This window comes from Muntiacus reevesi, chromosome 1 (assembly GCF_963930625.1).
Source record: "Muntiacus reevesi chromosome 1, mMunRee1.1, whole genome shotgun sequence".
Classification (NCBI taxonomy): domain Eukaryota; kingdom Metazoa; phylum Chordata; class Mammalia; order Artiodactyla; family Cervidae; genus Muntiacus; species Muntiacus reevesi.
The window spans coordinates 157,789,808-157,811,538 of record NC_089249.1 but is presented as its reverse complement, the minus strand read 5'-3'; the positions used below and the strand labels follow the sequence as shown (position 1 = coordinate 157,811,538).

The 21,731-nt window shown below is 45.6% G+C and overlaps 1 protein-coding gene across 3 annotated transcripts in view; it reads right to left on the bottom strand.

The window, feature by feature from the left end:
- The window catches only part of LOC136152284 (uncharacterized), a 130,443-nt gene that overhangs the window by 1,495 nt on the left and 107,217 nt on the right, over positions 1-21,731 (bottom strand). For all 3 annotated transcript variants that reach the window (XM_065913556.1, XM_065913565.1, XM_065913547.1), the window contains one exon: positions 3,171-3,522. In XM_065913556.1, coding sequence (XP_065769628.1) covers positions 3,171-3,522 — 352 coding nt within the window. The remainder of the gene's footprint in view (positions 1-3,170; positions 3,523-21,731) is intronic.

Genomic DNA, 21,731 nt, shown 5'->3' with positions numbered 1-21,731 from the left:
TCTGGAGAAGTGTTAGGGTCTTTTTTTCTCCCAAGTGTGTAGTTGTGTGCAGGTGTTCACACAGGTGATAACCCAGGGTGGCAAGCAATAACAGGTTGTTGTTTTGGTCTCGGTACCATCCATCTTGGTCATCCTTCTGGAGGGTGGTATCCTCGTTGATCCAGGTGAGAACAGGGAGGGAGTAATCGGGAACTGGTGGCAGAGTCCCCATACCAGGAGGTGGAAGTCCCACGGCTAATACGGGGACGGCGTAGTCCCGGCTAGCCGGGACTACGAGCGGCCGCATCAGCGGCACAATTGCCCCGCGCCTTAGGGTCTTCTCCTTTCTGGTGACCAGGGACATGTACTATTGCTACTGCCTGGTGCAGTTGGACAGCTTCCAGGAGCCTGCGAATCTCGGGCAGATTTTTGACTTCCTTTCCCTCAGCTGTTCGAAATCCCCTTTCTTGGTATATTGGACCTTGAATATGGGCAGTGCTGAAAACATATCGCCTGTCAGTAAAAATGGTGACTCTCTTCCCTTTCACTTGCTACAGAGCCTGTATTAGGGCAATCAATTCTTCTTTTTGTGCAGAAGTGTTTGGGGGAAGTGTCTCAGCCCATATCGTCTGCCCTGAATCATCGACTATGGCGGCCCCCGCCTTCCTTTGCCCATCTTTTACATAGCTGCTTCCATCGGTGAACCATACTAGCTCACTGTTGCTTAGGGGTACATCAGTTAAGTCTTTTCATGCTGTCAGGGCCTCAGCCAGTATCTCACTGCAATCATGGAGAGGGCGGTCCTTCTCTGGGTTAGGTAGGAGCATGACTGGATTCAGGAAGCAAGGGGTCTGAAAATGCACCCATGGGGCATCGAGCAGTAAGGCCTGGTAGTGTGTCAAGCGGGCATTGGAGATCCACCTACCCGGCAGCTGCTTTAAAACCCCTTGAACGGCATGGGGGGTGTAAACCGAGAGTTGCTGTCCATACGTCAACTTGTCAGCGTTGCAGACGAGGAGGGCTGTAGCTGCAATGATGCAAAGGCAAGGGGGCCACCCAGTGGCCACCGGGTCTAATCGCTTCGAAAGGTATGCTACCGGCCGCCTCCATCGTCTCCATTGTTGCGTCAAGACCCCCTGTCCTATTCCTTGCTTTTCATCTACAAACAGCTGGAATGGCTTATTTGGGTTAGGCAGGTCAAGGGCTGGGGCTAGTAGGGCCCTTCTGAGTGTCTGGAAAGCCTGTTTCATTGGCTCAGTCCAAGTTCAGTTTGGGGTCTCTTTACTTCCCTCATACAAGGGCTGGGCCTTCTCAGCAAACCCCATGATCCACAGTCTGCAATATCCAACAGTCCCCAAAAACTCTCTCACCTGGCGGGGGGTCTTGGGCTCTGGTATCTGCAGTATTGTTTCCTTCATGGCCTGGGTTAGCCACCTTTGCCCCTGCCTGATCTTATACCCCAAATAGGTGACCTCTTGCCGGGCTATTTGTGCCTTCTTTGCGCTAGCGCAATATCCCAAGATCCCTAGGGTCTGTAAGAGGTCCCCGGTGGCACGGCTGCATGCCTCCTCTGTGGTTCCAGCCAACATAAGGTCATCTACATATTGTAGCAGAATGACCTTTGGGCGGCAAGCCCAATATTCGTAGAGGTCCTCACTCAGAGCCTCATTAAACAAGGTAGGGGAGTTCTTGAACCCCTGTGGGAGGTGGGTCCAAGTTAATTGTACTACCGGTTGGCCCTCGCACTCAGTCCACTCAAAGGCAAATATCTCCTGGCTCTGGGCCGCCAGGGGTAGGCTGAAAAATACATCCTTCAAGTCCAACACAGTGTACCAAGTGTACTCAGGCAGCAAACTGCTCAGGAGGGTATACGGGTTAGGGACAGTGGGGTGTATGTCACTCACCCATCTGTTGACTTCTCGCAGGTCTTGGACAGGTCTGTAATCTGTCCCCCCTGGCTTCTTCACCGGCAGTAAGTGGGCGTTCCAAGGGGATTGGCATCGCTTGACAATTCCGGCATCCATGAGACATCGAATGTGGGGAGTGATCCCCCGCCGAGCTTCCTGGCTCATGGGGTACTGTCTCACCCTCACAGGAACTGCCTCGGCCTTTAGCTTGATGACGACCGGATGTCTCTGTTTGGCTAGTCCTATTCCTGTCATTTCTGCCCAGGCCAATGGGTATTTAAAGTCCATCCGTGAATGACATTCCCCCAGGGTCAAAATGGATCTGAGCATTGACTTTAGTCAACAAGTCTCTTCCAAGTAGAGGGGCTGGGCATTCTGGTATCACCAAAACCGAATGGGACACCTAATGGGTCCCCAGATTTACTTTTCGTTCTGTGGTCCAACAATATCTTTTTGTCCCCGTGGCTCCTTGCACTAAGCTGGTTGTCTTAGACATTGGTCCCAGTTTTTTATTTAAAACAGAGTGTTGGGTGCCAGGATCTACCATGAAGCCAACGGGTTTCCCCTCCACTCGGGGAGGAGTGCCGAGTCTTGACTCCCCTAGCCACTGTCTTCCCCCGCATATAGAACTCGAGTTCCGGGGGGGATTATCTCTCTCTGTGTCATTCCTCTCCTTGAGTCCCTCTTAGGGTACTCATTTTTCCAGTGCCCCTGTTCTTTGCAGTAGGTGCACTGATCCTTCTTTAGGGCCTGCCTTTTTGGTTTCTCTTTTTCTCCCGTCCGGGGGTCTCGAGGTTCCCTCAATTCTGTTCTGGCTTTTATCTCCACAAAAAGAATCTGGGCTAGCTCCCTCTGGTTCTTCTGGTTTTCCCTCGCCCTATGTTCCCTATCTTCTTTCCTGATCTTCTCAGCTAATTCTCTTTCCTCCCATCAAATTCGTTCTTCCCTTTCTTCTGGGCTCTCCCTATTATTAAATACCTTTCAGCTGTTTTCAGTAAATCCTGTATTGTCTGTTCTCCCAATCCCTCTATCTTTTGTAATTTCTTCCTAATATCTGGGGCTGCCGGATTTACAAACACTAACAGAACTGCAGCACGTGACTCCTCAGCCTGCGGGTCCATAGGTGTATATTGCCTGAAAGCTTCCATCAGCCTCTGCGGGCTGCCGGGCTTTCAGTGGGCTCTTGCCTTACTAGATTTACCTTTGCCAGATTTGTCGGCTTTCTTGCTCCAGCCCGCAGGCCAGCCATTAGAGTCTGGCGGTACACTCAGAGACGCTCCCTACCTTCCGCTCGCTCAAAATCCCAGTTAGGCCGCAACAGAGGAAACCCCTCGTCCACGAGATGAGGCTGGGCGGTTGGCCTCCCGTCGACCCCCGGGACTCGTTTCCGCGCCTCTGCCAGAATTCGCTCCCGTTCTTCTGTGGTGAAGAGCACCTGCAACAGCTGCTGACAATCGTTCCAGGTGGGGTTGTGAGTGAACAAAATGGAATCTAAGAGGTCAATGAGGCCTTGGGGTTTCTCTGAGAAAGGAGGGTTTTGGGTCTTCCGATTGTACAGGTCACTCGTGGAAAAGGTCCAGTACTGATAGGTTCGCTCTCCGTCCAGGTTAACTGGTCCCACTTGGTCAGGGAGCGCCTAAACAGTGGATGAAGGTAACTCTGGGTCCCCAGGGTCTTGCCCACCCCTATCTCCCCTAATTCTCCCCCAGATCCCCAATGCCAGTCACCCCTCATGGTCGGTTCCCATTGGCCCTCTTAATCCTCTCGGTTCACCTGTGGGAGCTTCTCTCCTCAGAGGGGATTGCAAGGAGGGCACATATGACGGAGGCCTTATCTCCGTTTCTAGATCTATCAGGTTTGGATAAGATGATTCCTGAAGGACTGGTTTTGGGTCCTCTTTCTTTTTGGTTTTCTCCAGGGGGGTCTCCATCACCAGGACCTGTGAATTGGAGGAACTAGGAAGTTTGTGAATGAAAGGTTTTAACCATTTAGGCAGATTTTCCACTAGATCCTGCCAGACCATGACATAGGGGACCTGACTCGGATGGCCCCAGGGATCAGGAGCCATAATCTTCTCCTTCACAGCCTGTATGATGGACGGTTCAAAGGTGCCTTCCGGAGGCCATCCAACCCAGAAGGCGGGCCACTCTGCAGAACAAAAAGTTATTAATTTACTTTTCTTGACTAGCAAAGACAAGTTATGGGCCCTGGCCCTGACATCCGAAAAATGGTCAGCCATGAGAGAAAGTGGGTAGATTCTCCCTGACCCATGGTCAAAAAATAAACGGTAAGGAAGAGAGAGAGAGAGGAAGTCACTGAGAACGACCACCAAAAATCCTACCGGGAGTGGTGACGGCCAAGAAGTTGGGCTTATGGTATGCTTTTGGAACTGTTTATGTGCCTGCATCGTTGCACCGAAGTTTTCTTGCTGGGGGCAGGCACCCTAGGGGTTTCTAGCCCGTTCCGTGACCCCCTTATCCTCTCACGGGAGTCTTCAAGTGGCACGCGCCCTAATGGCCTTTAAGTGCCTGACCCGTGCCCACACAAGGAATTTTAGGCCACGTCCTCAGTTAGGGATGTTAAAGGAGAGTTTCACCCGGTCGGGCTCTAGTTACTGAGGCTCACTTATTGTAGGGCCTTCAGAGTTCACCAGAGTGTAGCCCTGGCTGGGGCTCATCAATTGCCCCCACAACCGTTTGCCTGTTAACTGAAGCTCCTGAAAAGAAAAGGAGTTGAGGGCAGATCAGAGAAGAAGAGAAGGAGAATAAGTCAGAAGAGAGAAAAGAACGATGCACCAGAAGTGAACAAGACTAGAGACAATGCCGACACACACAAAAACACGGAGAGCCGAAGACAAACACACAGACAAACAAACGTTGGTCAACAACACAGCGCTGGGTTTTTGGGCCCCCTGAATTTTCTTGCCTCCCGGTAGCAGATTCACCTTACCGAATGGCGTCTGCTGTTCACCAGACTCGGGGCCGGGAGAGGAACTTTCTTTCCCGCAGATTCGGCTGCCTCCCAGCGCGTCCGCTGGCCTTGGCCTTATGCCGGCTGGCCCCCCTTTATAGAAAGCTTTCTTCTGCACCAGATACCTTCCTGCTTCTCAGCAGGGCCTCAGATTTACACTGGACTTTCCTGTCCTGAGCACCGGTGTTATTATTTATCCTTCCCCTTTGTCCTGTAAGTGCTCTCTTCTCCTGGTCAAGGGATCCCGGACGAGCCCCCAAATTTTTTGCCCGATGTCCTAATCCCCAGGCAGGAAGAGAGAAGGCTTCCAAGACAATGCAATTCGCAAAAAAAGGGAAGTTTATTACTGACTCAAGCCAGGGCTTTCTGCCACAGCCATCGCAGTGGTGCAGGGTCAGAAAAGCCCTGAGCAGAGGCGATTACCCAAATTTATAAGGTATGCATAAGCGGTTAGTAGCTGGATTAAGCAGATTGGTTACATGGTTGCAAAGCAATTTTATTGGTACAAACTTTTGCGGGCTTTTTTCAAACCTGGGCGTTCACGGGCTTTTCAGCTCTCCCTTTGTTTCTTACTGGGCGCATATTGATTGGCTGGCTCCAGGTTACCTGATGGGGGTAGGGAATCTTACCATTTCGGGGGAAGCTAAAACTTAGGTCCAGGCCACCCGTCATGACATTAACCCTGGCAGCCTCACAAATGATATTTCTCTTGGCAATCTTGACTCCAGCTTGTGCTTCATCCAGCCCAGGATTTCACATGATGTACTCTGCATATTAGTTAAATAAGCAGGGTGAAAATGTACAGCCTTGACTTACTCCTTTCCCTATTTGGAACCAGTCTGTTGTCCCATGTCCAGCAGGGATCGAACCAGGGTCTCCCACATTGCAGGCAGACACTTTACTGTCTGAACCACAAGGGAAGCCCTGAAGGGAAAATAATGAAGTCAATAGATTTGGCTAAGATTATATTTTAATTGTCCTAATGACTCATGGTTGCTTTTTACCCTAGGGACATATTAGGTCTGCCCCTAGATTGTAGTCTCTGCTTGCTCCAGATGTATTTTCAATGGCAGGCCTTTAGGAGCATCAGGCTAGGCTTGTAGTACCCAGGCTTTGTCAGTTCCTAGAGTTAGCTTTAGGAATTGCATTCATGATATGTGTAGAGTCTGAGGGTGGGGGGAAGTGGAGGACCTTCACTCCATTACAGATCTTTACCCCTTGAGATTCTCCAAGGAAAATTGTGGGAAAAAAAGACACTCCTGTGCCTTCCTACCGTTCTCAGCTGGATCAAGGTAAAGACTCGAGCTGGTAAACAGGATGGAAGTGTACAGTAGTGCTTGCTTGGCAAAATTCACTCACTCTAACCCCACAGCTCACTGGCACTATGGCGGATCCCGACCACGTTACCTGGCTTGTCTGCTCTTATGGCCAGGGAGTTCAGACCAGCCCCCAAAGAGATCAGTTAATTTCATAAAGGACAGCTCTGTTCCTTGGCGAGTGGGCATGTATGGATGCCAGTCATCTCCACCCCAGACAAGGCAACATTGGCAGTACCCAGGCACAATCTAAATTCCTGTTCTAAGTTCCTAATGTCCCTTTCCCATAGTAGTTGCTCAGTCGTGTCCGAATCTTTGCGACCCCACGGACTATAGCTCATCAGGCTCCTCAGTCGGTGGAATTCTCCAGGCAAGACTACTGGAGTGGGTTGCCACGCCCTTGTCCAGGGGATCTTCCTGACTGGGGATGGAACCTGGGTCTCCTGCATTGCAGGCAGATTCTTTGCCATCTGAGCCCCCAGGGAAGCTCCAATATGGTATGAGAAAAACCTGCTTTAACAATCAGCGTAATCCACTGAGCATAACCGGGTTTAATATTCTCATGCTCTTTACTGCAAATTCAAAACTAGGGTAAATTGTCGTGGCAACAGAGAGCGGAATTGTGAATGTAAAATATTACATGCTGCATAGTTTACTTATTAAAAACCCTTTTTTGTCTCTGTCAAAAAAAAAAATTCTCATGCTCAACTGCACAGATTTCTAAACGAATAATAGTAAAACTAGTGTTTCTTCTCCATAATTTGGAAAATTTTTTCTAGTTCTACGGATCCTGCAGAATCAATTGTTGATACAATTCACTATCCCTTAGTCTTGACACAAAGGAACTTTATGGTCCCGGTATACTTAAAACCTTTCCTGGATTTTATCACAAACTTGGTTTGGTTTAGAATATGGATTTTGTTTCCCTGGAAAAGGTGTCATATAAAAAAAGATTGTCTCATGTTTCTAATAATATACAGATTTATCAAATATTACTTTTCCTCCCTGGTGTCCCCTGGAACTGCATTGGGCAGCATTTGTCATGGCTAAATGCAAAATGGCCCTGGCCCTGACTCTGCTCCACTTCGAGCTAACTCCAGACTGCTACAAGCCTCCCATACTCACATGCCAAATAATCCTAAAGTCTAAGAATGGAATCCATGTGTTCCTAAAGAAAGCTTGCTAATATTAAGTCTCCTCATATAATGATTAATGAAGGAATTTTATTACCAGAGGAAGAATATGAAGATAAATATAATGGCAAAATACATCTATATGGTTTGGGGATAAGTTGTATAATTTAGGATATTTCTAATTGGTTTTAACAACTGTTAGAAATAATCCTGATATCCTCCTGGATCACATAGGTTTCCTTTTGGTGTAACCCACAAAAAAAATATATCAAAAACTCAAGCTGACTTCAACTGCAAAAAGAAATTATTGGTTCATGTAACTAGTCGTAGGGTGGCTTTCAAGCACAGTTTGATCTGGCTTCAACTCAACATCTAGATTACTTTCATCTCTGCATATCTCTGCATGACAGCTTTATCCTCAGCTATCTTCCCTTATGATTAACAGAAGTAACTGCATCATTTATACTCTCTTATTACACTCTCTAGGGAATGGGTAAATTGATAAGGGTATATAAAAACCCTAGATATTTACAAGGAATTCTGAATATAGATAGCCCTGTATCTGAGTTTCCATTTGGAATATTATAAGATACCATACCCTGTAGAACTCTTGCTTAACATGGAGTGAGGCAGTTATGGGGTATTTAGGCAGAGATAGGGTCTACAGAGAACAACCAAGTCCCCATGCCTGAGGGTGCCATTGCAGACATGGAAATTCCAGCATATCTGCAGTGGGATACATATAATTTTAAGAGAGCCAGTGCACAGGAAAAGGAGTTGTAAATATAGACACAAATCCTGGTGCTGGATGCTCCTGATGTGATGATCCTCAGGAAATAAATGGTAGCTAAACTTAAGGCAGGACAGGACAAGTTCTAGAATCCCAAACACCTGACTTCCAACCAGGGATCTCTCCATTTGGGCCACCCCCACATCTCTCAGGGATCCTATCAGTGGTCACTATGCTTGGACCCTCGGCCTGGGCAGATTCCCCTCTACAAACAGGAAAAGGGGTTGCTGGTAGCATTAAGCATCCCAAGGATTGTGTGTGAGCGCTGCCATTTGGTGGCTTTTCAAGATACTGCCAGCAATAAGGAGAAAGGATAAAGGACAGAACAGACATTTGGCAAAAAGAAAGTATTGTACTTTGTGAACAATTTTTAAGTGTTTGGCACCAAAGCAAACTGGAATCTTCCCCCACCCACACTGTTTACAGTGAACTGATTAAGTATAAATGGCTTCAACTGTTAAAGAAATCACTGGTGAGCATGTACTTTGCAAGAGCCTCAAAAACGCTTATATTCTTTCATGGCGTCATCCCATTCCTGGGAGTTTGTCCTAAGGCAGAGTCATTGTTTTCAGGGTTTTTATGGGAGAAGCACAATGACTAAGGTCATCCAAACAGAGGCAGTGTCCCACCCCAGCCAGAGCTGGGACATCAGGAACCAGAGTGAAGGAAACAAGGCCCAGGAGAGCCCCATTCAGGAGGACAGTGGGCCTTTCAGGGACAGGGAGGCTGAGCCTGTGCTTTCCAGGCAAATGGGAGCCCACTGGACTCAGCTGAACCATCAACTACGCCTCAGCCCACCCAGGCCAGCCAGCTTGCAGACTAACTCCAGACCATACTTAATAAAGAAGGACCTTGAGGAAGAGGTAAACTCGTTTCTAATACCCTCAACTGGGATAGCAGACAGGAGTAAGCACAAGTGGGTAATAGCTGATGGGCAATGAGAATGCTCCATGGTTGGCAGGCAGGTGTCTGGGCAAGGTGGCCCTGGGTCTACACCATGTCAGATCTTACTAAGGCTTTGCACTGGACTGTCTTCACAGATATGTTGTAGAGCCTCTTTGATGTCCATTTAAGAAAAAAAAACTTGAGAGGGAAAGTGATTTGCCCAAGATCATGCAAATTATTTAAGTGGCTGAGCTGGGACTGGCTGACACATATTCATTCATCTGACAGACACAGCTCTTCTTCTATGTAGGGACTCTGCCCAGGGACCTGGAGATGTCATGCCCTCCAGGAGCTCGCAGACAGAAAATATAATCCACCTGGTGAATTTGGAGTGGGAACGATGTATCAGAAAGCGTTCCTGAAGTTGGTGAGGCTGGTAGAAGGGAAAACATAAGCCCAGAACATAAACAAATAGGCACTGAGATGTGAAGCACTGTGGTAGGGGAGGAAGGAAAGCTTGTAGTTAAGTAGCAGAGTGCCATCTCGAGGCTAATTAAGGCATTGCAGGCAAAAGAGGAAAAGAAAGATGTCTGTTGCTAGCACTCACTAAGTATTTATTTACTCTATGCTTCCTGAACATATATTAACTCATTTACTGTTCACTGCAACCCAATAAGACGGGCATTAATTTACCCTTAATTTTCATATTCAGGCGCTGAGATGCACCTACGTTACTAACTTGCCCAGCATCATGCTGGTATAAAATTGGAAAAAATAAATAAATAAAAAATAAATAAAATTGGCAGGACAGGATTCACCCAGGGAAGTCTGGCTTCAATTCCAGGCCCACTCCTGGAGGAGGGAGGCTCACCTCACAGGTGTGACGGGCTGGGTACCGCTTGACTCTCCTTGGGAAAGGTCTCTCGAGTGACCATGTGTGGAGGATAGTTTGAGCATGAAGCAAGAGTGAGAACAAGGAGAAGGACAGAGAGTTGCTGCAAACATCCATGCAAGCTGCAGACCTGAAGCAGGGGAGATGGGGTGGAGTGAGGGAGGGGGATTTGGAGTGCATCCCGCCTCTGGCCTGGGTAGATGAGTGGTGGTACCCCTAGCAGCATACTCAGATGAGTAAGAGAACCAGAATTCCATCTTGGTCTGAAGTTCCTGTAGGATTGTGCAGGAGGTAACTGGGTCCTAGAGCGGAAGGGGCTGAAGATGCTGATTCAGAAGCTGATACTTCATAGGAAGGAATGTAAATAAATGGAGAGGATAAGATCCCTATGACATTCATTCAGGCACCATTGACCGGGGACCTCCCATTATTCCGGACCTATGCCAGGCACTCGGACATCACAACAAACATGGCAGCTCTGGTCTCTGCCTCACAGAGATCAGCATTCTTGTTCAGAGAGCAACACCATGACCAACGTGAGGCTGTGAGTCCACGGGTCTGTGTGAGCCTGGGGCGCTGAGGGTTCACCAGGGTGGTCAGGAAGAACTCCCAGAGAAAACGGCCATCATCCTATTGTGTTGAGAGCAGAAGCATCAGACAGGCCACTGTGTCTTGCAACAAGAAGACAGGATTCTGTGCTCCTAGTGAGGGCAGATTTGGCAGAGTGCTGGAGGTGGAAGATGTAGAGGAATGAGCAGGCAGGATGGAGGCAGAAGTAGCCACTGCCAAGCATCTGCTTAGTTACTAAGGGGACCGCTCTCCAGTTCCCAGATGCCTCTTTCCAATGGACTGTGAGTGCTACAGTGACAAACACTCTATTTTCCTCTTCGTCTACCCATCTCTCTCTCTCTCTCTCTCTCTCTCACACACACACACACACACACACGGAACCCTATATTGAGGTAGATTAACAATGGATTTAATGTCAAAAGAGCAGGGCCCAATGCCACTTCCAGACTGTGTGACCTTAAGCAATTTACCTCCCTTTCTGAGTCTGCAATTTTTCCTCAAGAAAATAGGATCAGAATAAATCTCCAATCAGAAATCATCCTACACACCACAAAATAGCTGTTAGCTTCAACGTTCAAACTACCATCACTGCCTTGAAGGGTTGAAGGGACGGCCCTTCCCAATCTCTTGTGGCAACTTGTTAGCTCTTGGCACCTGGAAGATTTCTTCCATCAGCTTCTTCCCAGCCCTCTCTCTCCTTCTATTCCCTGCTTGCTGGAGCTCACTCTCCTCCTCGACCCCTCCTCCACTTCGCCAGCACCCATTCTCACCACCACCCCCATCCCACACCCCAAGCTCTCAGCCTGAACTGGTCAGGAGCCAAGTTACTCATTTGCAGAGTCCACATACAGAAGAATACCGGCCTCAGCAATGCAAAACGAACCAGCCCCAGTATGTTGGCTCCTCCAGAGGTCCAGGAGAGCAGCTCTTTTCTTCATGAATCAACAGACACAGTCTCTGTCCTTGCACAGCTGGGTCTGGGCAGGGGAGAGGGGAATGTCTACCCTTCTGGGGTTGGCACATTTCCCCATTTTGCCACCATTAAGGCTGAGGGGACCTGTTGAATCCTATGCCAAGACTCTGATTCTAATATCATGGCCAATGTGTTCACTTGCTACAATCAACTGTGACTGGGGGTGAATAGGCCTTCAAAGGCCTACCCTCTGTGAAGGATGAGATCGCAGAGCAAGTGAGCTGGGCAGACATCCCATAATGTTTCCACCACAGTGAATGTCAAGTACATGAATGAGTAGGTGGTTAGATGCACTCAGTTATTCATTTATTTGATACCTATGTGTTGAGTACTTACTTTGGGTCAATTGCCATCCTAGGAGCTAGAGATTCAGCAGTGAATGACAAAATCCTTCCCATCAAGGAGCTCCTATTCTAGTGGGGGCTGACAATCTTGCCCTAAACTGAGACACGTCCTGCTTGAGCGCATTATGGGGGCTTCTCAGATCTCCCAGATCTTGTCCTTCACGGGGGCTACCCTGCTTTATTAGTCCTGTGCAGGGACTGATCAGTGGGAACCTTTTCCCTCCCCAACTGTATTACCTAGTTTTCTTGGATCTCCTCTGGACTGGCTAGTAGGGGCCCTGGCAAGGGTGAGGGGGTCCTATTTCTACACAGGAACATGCTTCCTTTCTTATTACCAGTCAGTTCCCCCAAATCCTGTCCCTGGGCAAGAAGTTAAACTATGTTCTACCTGTCCATTCTTCTCTCAGAGTCATCCTGATGCCCACTGGTCTATGAGCCCACCAGTCACCTGGCTGGGGCTGCCATCTGTCTTGAGCATGTCTATCCAGCACCAGTTGAGACTCTCATAGAGGCCATGGTGTCTGATGGCAAATGATCCTGTTGGCAAAAACCCAGTGCCATCTGGTCTCCAGGCTGGTATAGGCAGGGCTTCAGTGGAATGTCCTCTCCTGGTGGCTTCTGGGAACTGTAACCACAAAGGAATTCCCCCAAAGAGAGACACAAGGTGAGTAGGTAGACAAGTAATAATGCCATCTGATAATGCAATTGTCAGGTGTATGGGCTCTGTTGGCATGGCAGGTACATCTGAGATAGGATGGAGAACATGAGGAAAGATGGAGAAGTTTGGGGCTATTTGAATCACAAAGTTGTTAGCTCCCCTTTTCATATTGTTGGATTTCATCCCTATATCCCTATTTAATGCAGTGAGTTTGTTGAACCTCCAAAGTGTTTGTCCTTCACAGGAATTAATGTTATTTTAAATTCACACAAATTAGAGTGAGTATAACTGTGGCCTTTGCTCTGTGCCAGGCACCATTCTAAGATTATATAGTACTTCACTTAAATACTGTAAGTATCATGTATATGATACTTATACATGTAGTACTCATCTATTACAGATGAGGAAACTGAGATGTAGAATGGGTGTTTAAAGTGTGTGACAAAGGTAAGATATGAATCTAGGTGACTTAGCACCAGAGCCCATGTGCTTAACTGCCCCTCTTTGTCACTTTGTCACTTGTCATCTGGTCTAAAAGACTAGCTTCAACCTAATTACATGTGGCATTCCTAACTTAGCCAGTAACAGAGGTATTGAATAAATGGAAATCTCAGACCATATTAGAAGACTAAGACAAATTTGGCTGCAATATCTGTTAGACCAGGAGCAGTTGAGAGATGATTCAACACCCTGAGGAATATTAGTTATGTAAATAGAAACCGTCTACTTACTGAAACTACATATCATTCAATGACCGTTAGTATGATGAGAAAGTCATTGGAGGAAATTTCGGTTGTTCCTTATATCAAGTCCTAGATCAGAAAGGTGACAGTTGCATCAAACAAAAGGTAACAATTACCTTGAATCAATAAATAAGTGGGGAGTCTTTAGTACAACAACTTGCATGAACAAACTGAGTTTTGGTTACCTCTTTGGAGTTGATATTATTTCCTCTGTTTTTGACTCTACTCTGCTGAAAATTGCTTGGCCTCACTCTTTGAGAAATAGAAGCTTCAACTCCCTGCAATACCCTACCTCCTAAGATTTGTTCAGTCCACCACCATTAATGAGCCCCTCTCCATGTGGCCCCTCACCTTGTCCTATGCCATCCTCTCCGATCAGGGCTAACAGAGCTACCTGGTAGGCACTGTCCCTCACCAGCAAGCAAGCAGCTCCTTTCTGTCACTCCACACACCCTGGGCCAAGCATTCCTTTGTGTCAGGCTCTGTGCTGGGTACTAGGGAACAGGATGGGGATCATATCCTCAGCCCCATAGAGTTCACAGTCCAGAGGTTTGGAGGATGGGAGCTGAGAGGTAAACAGATTCTGTTTAATGTTCCATCTCAATTGCCAATACTCCTTACCTGGCACCATCCTGGAAATCTCGCTCATGCAATTCAGCTACTAGTTTTTGCATTGAAATCATCAGCCTTGAAACATCCCTCAGCCTCAAGCAAATCGAGCTGGTTTTGTCCTACCCCTGATTTCACCACCAGCGAGTAGGTGAGCCTCATTTCCTGTGACCTGACACCATCTTAGATTCCTGTCTGTTGTCTCCACACGCAGTGAACCAACAGGGCTGATCCATCAGGCTGACATCTGTGCTCCCAGGCAAGCTCAGGACCAGGCAGGGTGGGTGGGATTGAGGAATGGGCAGGGAAGCATCTGGAAGCCTGTTCTAGGAGGACAGCTGAAGGTGCTCAGCCTGGAGAGTGGGGAGACTCAGGAAGGAATAGCCATTGTCCTCAAGAGGCAGGGCTTCCAGGACAGCCTGAGATCTCCCTAAGGAAGAATGTCTGACAGACCCGAGGGTACCAGCACAGGTCCCGGGAGGAGTGAGCTCCCTGGACAGGGTGAGTAGCCAAGACCTGAGAGGTTAGCTGGGTTCTTTCATGAGGTCAAGTGCTGGTCACACAGGGAGGCTTTGTCCCATGAACTAACTGACCATGCCCATGCTCTAGAGCCCTGGCCCTCCCTTTTCTCCCACTCCCCCATCCTGCTCCATCCTACATTCAAGCTGTGCCCACAGAGCCAGTGGGAAGGAGGAGAAGGGAACTGATGAAATACTTTGAGCAGCCACTGTCTGCGCAGGTAGAACTGTATCGCCTTGAGCAGAAGTAGAACCAGGCTGAGCAGAGAGAGCACCTGCAGAAGCCCAGAGACACCGCCCAGGGCTCTGGTGAGGCTCAGTGCAGAGACACTCATGGTGCAGTGGGTTCTGGGTTGCTGACTGTTCCTGATTGTGGCTGACCCTTCCTGAGCACCTCACTTAGTCTGGGAGGATCTCCCTGCCTACCTGGGGGAGGGTGAAGGTGAAGGCAGAGCTCAGACCTAAGCCTCCAGAGTTAATTAACTGTGGAGGATACACCTTGGGTGGGCCCTCCAAAAAGTCATGGAGATCAGATATAGAAAGAAGAGCAAGGGATGAAGATTTATCCTCAAGTCTCTCACCCTCATTTTCTCATATTTATCTCCATTCAGGCAGTCTGGCTTCAGAGACTTTGCTGTTAACCACAAACTTAAGAGACGATTATTGGGTTGAGACTCTGGTTCATACACAGCAGCCCCCAAAATTTCCTGGGGATGTTTCAATTTGATCTGTGTTTCCAAGTACCTGTAGAATATTTCCAGTTATCAACTCCATGTACTGGCTTGAGTGCAAGCTTCCCCATCTTCCAGGGCAGCTTTTGTGAAAAAGTGATGGGCAAACCACATGGTTAGATGTAGTAGTCATTGAAAATGATGTTTATGAAGATTTTTCAATCATCTGAGAGAAACTTATAACAAAGTGGTCAAAGAAGAATGTACAACTAACTGTCTGTAGAGTATGAGGCTAACTCAGAAAAACTGTGTCAGGTGTGGTCAACATTTATTAACCAATAAATGTTTTTTCCATTCATTTGGTACCCACACAATCCAATCAAGGATGCCTTGAAGGTTGTTACTAGGCATTCTATGTCATTATACTTTCCATAGTCTGGAACAGAGGTTTCTGCCATTCAGTTCAGTTCAGCTCAGTTCAGTCGCTCAGTCGTGTCCGACTTTTTGTGACCCCATGAATCGCAGCACGCCAGGCCTCCCTGTCCATCACCAACTCCCCGAGTCCACTCAAGCTCATGCCCATCGAGTCGGTGATACCATCCAGCCATCTCATCCTCTGTCATCCCCTTCTCCTCCTGCCCCCAATCCCTCCCAGCATCAGGGTCTTTTCCAATGAGTCAACTCTACACATGAGGTGGCCAAAGTACTGGAGTTTCAGCTTCAGCATCAGTCCTTCCAATGAACACCCAGGACTGATCTCCTTTAGGATGGACTGGTTGGATCTCCTTGCAGTCCAAGGGACTCTCAAGAGTCTTCTCCAACGCCACAGTTCAAAAGCATCAATTCTTCGGTGCTCAGCTTTCTTCACAGTCCAACTCTCACATTCATACATGACCATAGCCTTGACTACGTGAACCTCTGTTGGCAAAATAATGTCTCTGCTCTTTAATATGCTATACCCAATAAATACTTACTGATTGGATGAATGAATGCAGGATGGAATGAGGATAACTTTGGACTGGTTAGATCACCGTCTTGAACATGCTGGGTTCAGTTTTGGGTGTCATATTTTAAAAAGGAACTTAATATTTTTATTCCAGAATGCTTCCTGATTCAGCTTATAGGCAACAGAAAGACAGAAGAGGGAGCAGTCTACTGCTCACTATCTACTAGAGTAGTCTACTCCCTAGACTACTCTATCCCCAATGTAGCAGCTCGAAGCAATTACTCCTGTGGCAAATCACCCCAGATACTTATTTTTGGGTCTGATAAACTTGGGTTTGATGCTGATGTGATTTATCTTAGTTTGATTTTAGAAAAAATATTTATCGAGGTGAAATTCACAAATTATAAAATTAAACATTTAAAAGTACATATTTCAGTGGCATTTAGTACATTCTCAGTGCCGTGTAAACACCACTTCTATCTAATTTCAGTTTTTCCATTGCTTCAGCAGCAGAATCCCTAGCCATGAAGCGATTTCTCCCACTCTCTTCTGATAACACCCTGGAAACCAGCAACCAGTATTCTGTAGTTTACTATACTATATTTCCTTTTACTCCTCTACAAAAACTGAATCTGCCATATAGACACCTTTTATTTTTTATTTTATTTTTTTTCATTTGTTTATATTAGTTGGATGCTAATTACTTTACAACACTGTAGTGGTTTTTGTCATACATTGACATGAATCAGCCTTGGATTGACATATATTCCCCATCCCGATCCCCCCTCCCACCTTCCTCTCCACCCAATCCCTCTGCGTCTTCTCAGTGCACCAGCCCCGAGCACTTGTCTCATGCATCCAACCTGGGCTGGTGATCTGTTTCACCCTTGATAATGTACATGTTTCGATGCTATTCTCTGGAAACATCCCACCCTCGCCTTTTCCCACAGAGTCCAAAAGTCTGTTCTGTACATCTGTGTCTCTTTATCTGTTCTGCATATAGGGTTATCGTTACCATCTTTCTAAATTCCATATATATGCGTTAGTACACTGTATTGGTCTTTATCTTTCTGGCTTACTTAACTCTGTATAATGGGCTCCAGTTTCATCCATCTCTTTAGAACTGATTCAAATGAATTCTTTTTAACGGCTGAGTAATATTCCATGGTGTATATATATACCACAGCTTCCTTATCCATTCATCTGCTGATGGGCATCTAGGTTGCTTCCATGTCCTGGCTATTATAAACAGTCCTGCGATGAGCATTGGGGTGCATGTGTCTTTCAGATCTAGTATCCTTGGTGTGTATGCCCAGAAGTGGGATTGCTGGGTCATATGGCAGTTCTATTTCCAGTTTTTTACATAATCTCCACACTGGTCTCCACAGAGCTGTACTAGTTTGCATTCCCACCAACAATGTAAGAGGGTTCCCTTTTCTGCACACCCTCTCCAGCATTTATTGCTTGTAGACTTTTGGATAGCAGCCATCCTGACTGGCGTGTAATGGTACCTCATTGTGGTTTTGACTTGCATTTCTCTGATAATGAGTGATGTTGAGCATCTTTTCATGTGTTTGTTAGCCATCTGTATGTCTTCTTTGGAGAAATGTCTGTTTAGTTCTTTGGCCCATTTTTTGATTGGGTCATTTATTTTTCTGGAATTGAGCTGCAGGAGTTGCTTGTATATTTTTGAGATTAATCCTTTGTCTGTTTCTTCATTTGCTATTATTTTCTCCCAATCTGAGGGCTGTCTTTTCATCTTGCTTATAGTTTCCTTTGTTGTGCAAAAGCTTTTAAGTTTCATTAGGTCCCATTTGTTTATTTTTGCTTTTGTTTCCAGTATTCCAGGAGGCGGGTCGTAGAGGATCCTGCTGTGATTTATGTCAGAGAGTGTTTTGCCTATGTTCTCCTCCAGGAGTTTTATAGTTTCTGGTCTTACATTTAGATCTTTAATCCATTTTGAGTTTATTTTTGTGTATGGTGTTAGAAAGTGTTCGAGTTTCATTCTTTTACAAGTGGTTGACCAGTTTTCCCAGCACCACTTGTTAAAGAGATTGTCTTTTTTCCATTGTATATTCTTGCCTCTTTTGTCAAAGATAAGGTGTCCATAGGTGTGTGGATTTATCTCTGGGCTTTCTATTCTGTTCCATTGATCTATATTTCTGTCTTTGTGCCAGTACTGTCTTGATGACTATGGCTTTGTAGTGTAGTCTGAAGTCAGGCAGGTTGATTCCTCTAGTTCCATTCTTTTCTCTCAAGATTACTTTGGCTATTCGAGATTTTTTGTATTTCCATACAAATTGTGAAATTATTTGTTCTAGTTCTGTGAAAAATACCGTTGGCAGCTTGATAGGGATTCAATTGAATCTATAGATTGCTTCGGGTAGTATAGTCATTTTGACAATATTGATTCTTCCAATCCATGAACACGGTATGTTTCTCCGTCTGCTTGTGTCCTCTTTGATTTCTTTCATCAGTGTTTTATAGATTTTATGTATAGCTCTTTTGTTTCTTTGGGTAGATATACTCCTAAATATTTTATTCTTTTTGTTGCAGTGGTGAATGGTATTGTTTCCTTAATTTCTCTTTCTGTTTTCTCATTGTTAGTGTATAGGCAAGCAAGGGATTTCTGTGTGTTAATTTTATATCCTGCAATTTTACTATATTCATTGATTAGCTCTAGTAATTTTCTGGTAGAGTCTTTAGGGTTTTCTATGTAGAGCATCATGTCATCTGCAAACAGTGAGAGTTTCACTTCTTCTTTTCCTATCTGAATTCCTTTTACTTCTTTTTCTACTCTGATTGATGTGGCCAAAACTTCCAAAACCATGTTGAATAGTAGTGGTGAGAGTGGGCACCCTTGTCTTGTTCCTGAAGGTTTATTGGCATGTAATCTATATACTCTTCAGTTCATCCACTTACCAGAAATTATTTTTTAATATATTACATCTTGTTTTTTAATTAGTAAAATATATATAATATAAAGTTTTCACTTTAACCTTTTAAAATATACACTTCAGTGACATTAATTATTTTCATTTTTATGCAGCTATTACAACTAAATATTTCCAAAATTTTTGCATCATGTCAAACAAACTCTGTAGCCATTAAGGATTAACTTTCCATTCTGCCTGCCTAGAATCACTGGTAGTTTCATTCTTTCTGTCTCTATGAACTGAACTATACTAATTTCTACAGGTAAGTGGAATCATGCAATATTTTTCCTTTTGAATTTGGCTTCTTTTACTTAACATAATGTTGTCAGGTTTCGTCCATGTTGTACATGTATCAGAACACCATTCCTTTTTATAACTGTATAATATTTCATTATATCTAGCTTCCCAGATGCTGCTAGTGGTAAAGAACCTTCCTGCCAATGCAGGAGCCATAAGAGATGTGGATTCGATCCCTGGGTCAGGAAGATCCCCTGGAGGAGGGAATGGCTACCCACTCCAGTATTCTTGCCTGGAAAATCCCATGGATAGAGGAGTCTGCAGGCTACAGTCCTTAGGTTTGCACAGAGTCAGACAGGACTGAGACAAATTAGCAGTCACAAATATACCACATTTTGTATACCCATTCATCTATTGATGGATGCTTCTATTCTTTCTACTGTTTGTCAATTGTATGTTGCAATGTACATTGCCTTACCAGTATTTGCTTGAATTCTTTCAATCCCTTTGCCTATATACCTAAGAGCAGGATTACTGGATCATATAACAACTCTGTTTAGCTGTTTAAGAAACTGCCAAGCACCCTTTCACATTTACCAGTGTTGCACAGAAGTTCAATTTCTCCACATCCTGTCCTACATTTATTCCTTTTTATTTGCTTTTTTACAAAATTAATCATAACTATCCTAAAGGCCATACCTGAATGGTCTAGTGGTTTTCTCCACTTTCTTCAATTACAGTATGAATTTGGCAATAATGGGTTCATGATGTGAGCCACAGTCCACTCCCTGTCTTGTTTTTGCTGACTGTATGGAGCTTCTCCATCTTTGGCTGCAAAGAATATAATCAATCTGATTTTGGTGTCAACCATGTGGTGATGTCTATGTACAGAGTCTTCTCTTGTGTTGCTGGAAGAGGCTGCTTGCTATGACCAGTGTGTTCTCTTGGCAGAACTCTGTTAGCTTTGCCCTGCTTCATTCTGTACTTCAAGACCAAATTAGCCTGTTACTCCAGGTGTTCCTTGATTTCCTATTTTTTCATTCCATTCGCCTATAATGAAAAGGACATCTTTTCTGGGTGTTAGCTCTAGAAGGTCTTGTAGGTCCTCACAGAACTGTTCAACTTCAGCTTCTTCGGTGTTACTGGTCAGGGCATCGACTTGGATTACCATGATATTGAATGGTTTGCCTTGGAAATGAACAGAGATCATTCTGTTGTTTTTGAGATTGCATCCAAATACTGCATTCTGGAGTCTTTTGTTGACTATGATAGCTACACCATTTCTTCTAAGGGATCCCTGCCCACAGTAGTAGATATAATGGTCATCTGAGTTAAATTCACCCATTCCAGTGCATCTTAGTTCACTGATTCCTAGAATGTCGATATTCACTCTTGCCATCTCCTGTTTGACCACTTCCAATTTGCCTTGATTCATGGATCTAACATTCCAGGTTCCTATGCAATATTGCTCTTTACAGCATCCCACCTTGCTTCTATCACCAGTCCCATCCACAACAGGGTGTTGTTTCTGTTTTGGCTCCATCCCTTCATTCGTTCTGGAGTTATTTCTCCACTGATCTCCAATAGCATACTGGGCACCTAGCAACCTGGGGAGTTTCTCTTTCACTGTCCTATCTTTTGCCTTTTCATACTATTCATGGGGTTCTCAAGGTAAGAATACTGAAGTGGTTTGCCATTCCCTTCTCCAGTGCAGCATATTCTGTCAGACCTCTCCATCATGACCCGTCCGTTTTTGGTGACCCCACATGACATAGCTTAGTTTCATGGAGTTAGAAAAGGCTGTGGTCGATGTGAGTAGATTGGCTTGTTGCCTGTGATCGAGGTTTCAGTCTATCTCACCTCTGATGCTCTCTCTCAGTGCCTACCGTCCTACTTGGGTTTCTCTTACCTTCAGTCAGCTCAGCTCAGTCGTGTCCTACTCTTTGCAACCCCATGAACCACAGCACGAAAGGCCTCCCTGTCCATCACCAACTCCTGGAGTATACACAAACCCATGTCCATTGAGTCGGTGATGGCATCCAACCATCTCATCCTCTGTCGCCCCCTTCTCCTCCTGCCTTCAATCTTTCCCAGGATCAGGGTCTTTTCGAATGAGTCAGCTCTTTCATCAGGTGGCCAAAGTTTTGGAGTTTCAGCTTCAGCATCAGTCCTTCCAATGAACACCCAGGACTGATCTCCTTTAGGATGGACTGGTTGGATCTCCTTGCAGTCCAAGGGACTCTCAAGAGTCTTCTGGAACACCACAGTTCAAAAGCATCAATTCTTCGACACTCAGCTTCCTTTATAGTCCAACTCTCACATCCATACATGACCACTGGAAAAACCATAGCTTTGACTAGATGGACCTTTGTTGGCAATGTCTCTGTTTTTTAATATGCTGTCTAGGTTGGTCATAACTTACCTTCCAAGGAGCAAGCATCTTTTAATTTCATGGCTGCAGTCACAATTTGTAGTGATTTTGGAACCCCCCAAAAAATAAAGTTTGTCACTGTTTCCACCATTTTCTCATCTATTTGCCATGAAGTGATGGAACCAAATGCCATGATCATTGTTTTCTGAATGTCAAGTGTTAAGCCAACTTTTTCATTCTCCTCTTTCACTTTCATCAAGAGACTCCTTAGTTCCTCAATTCT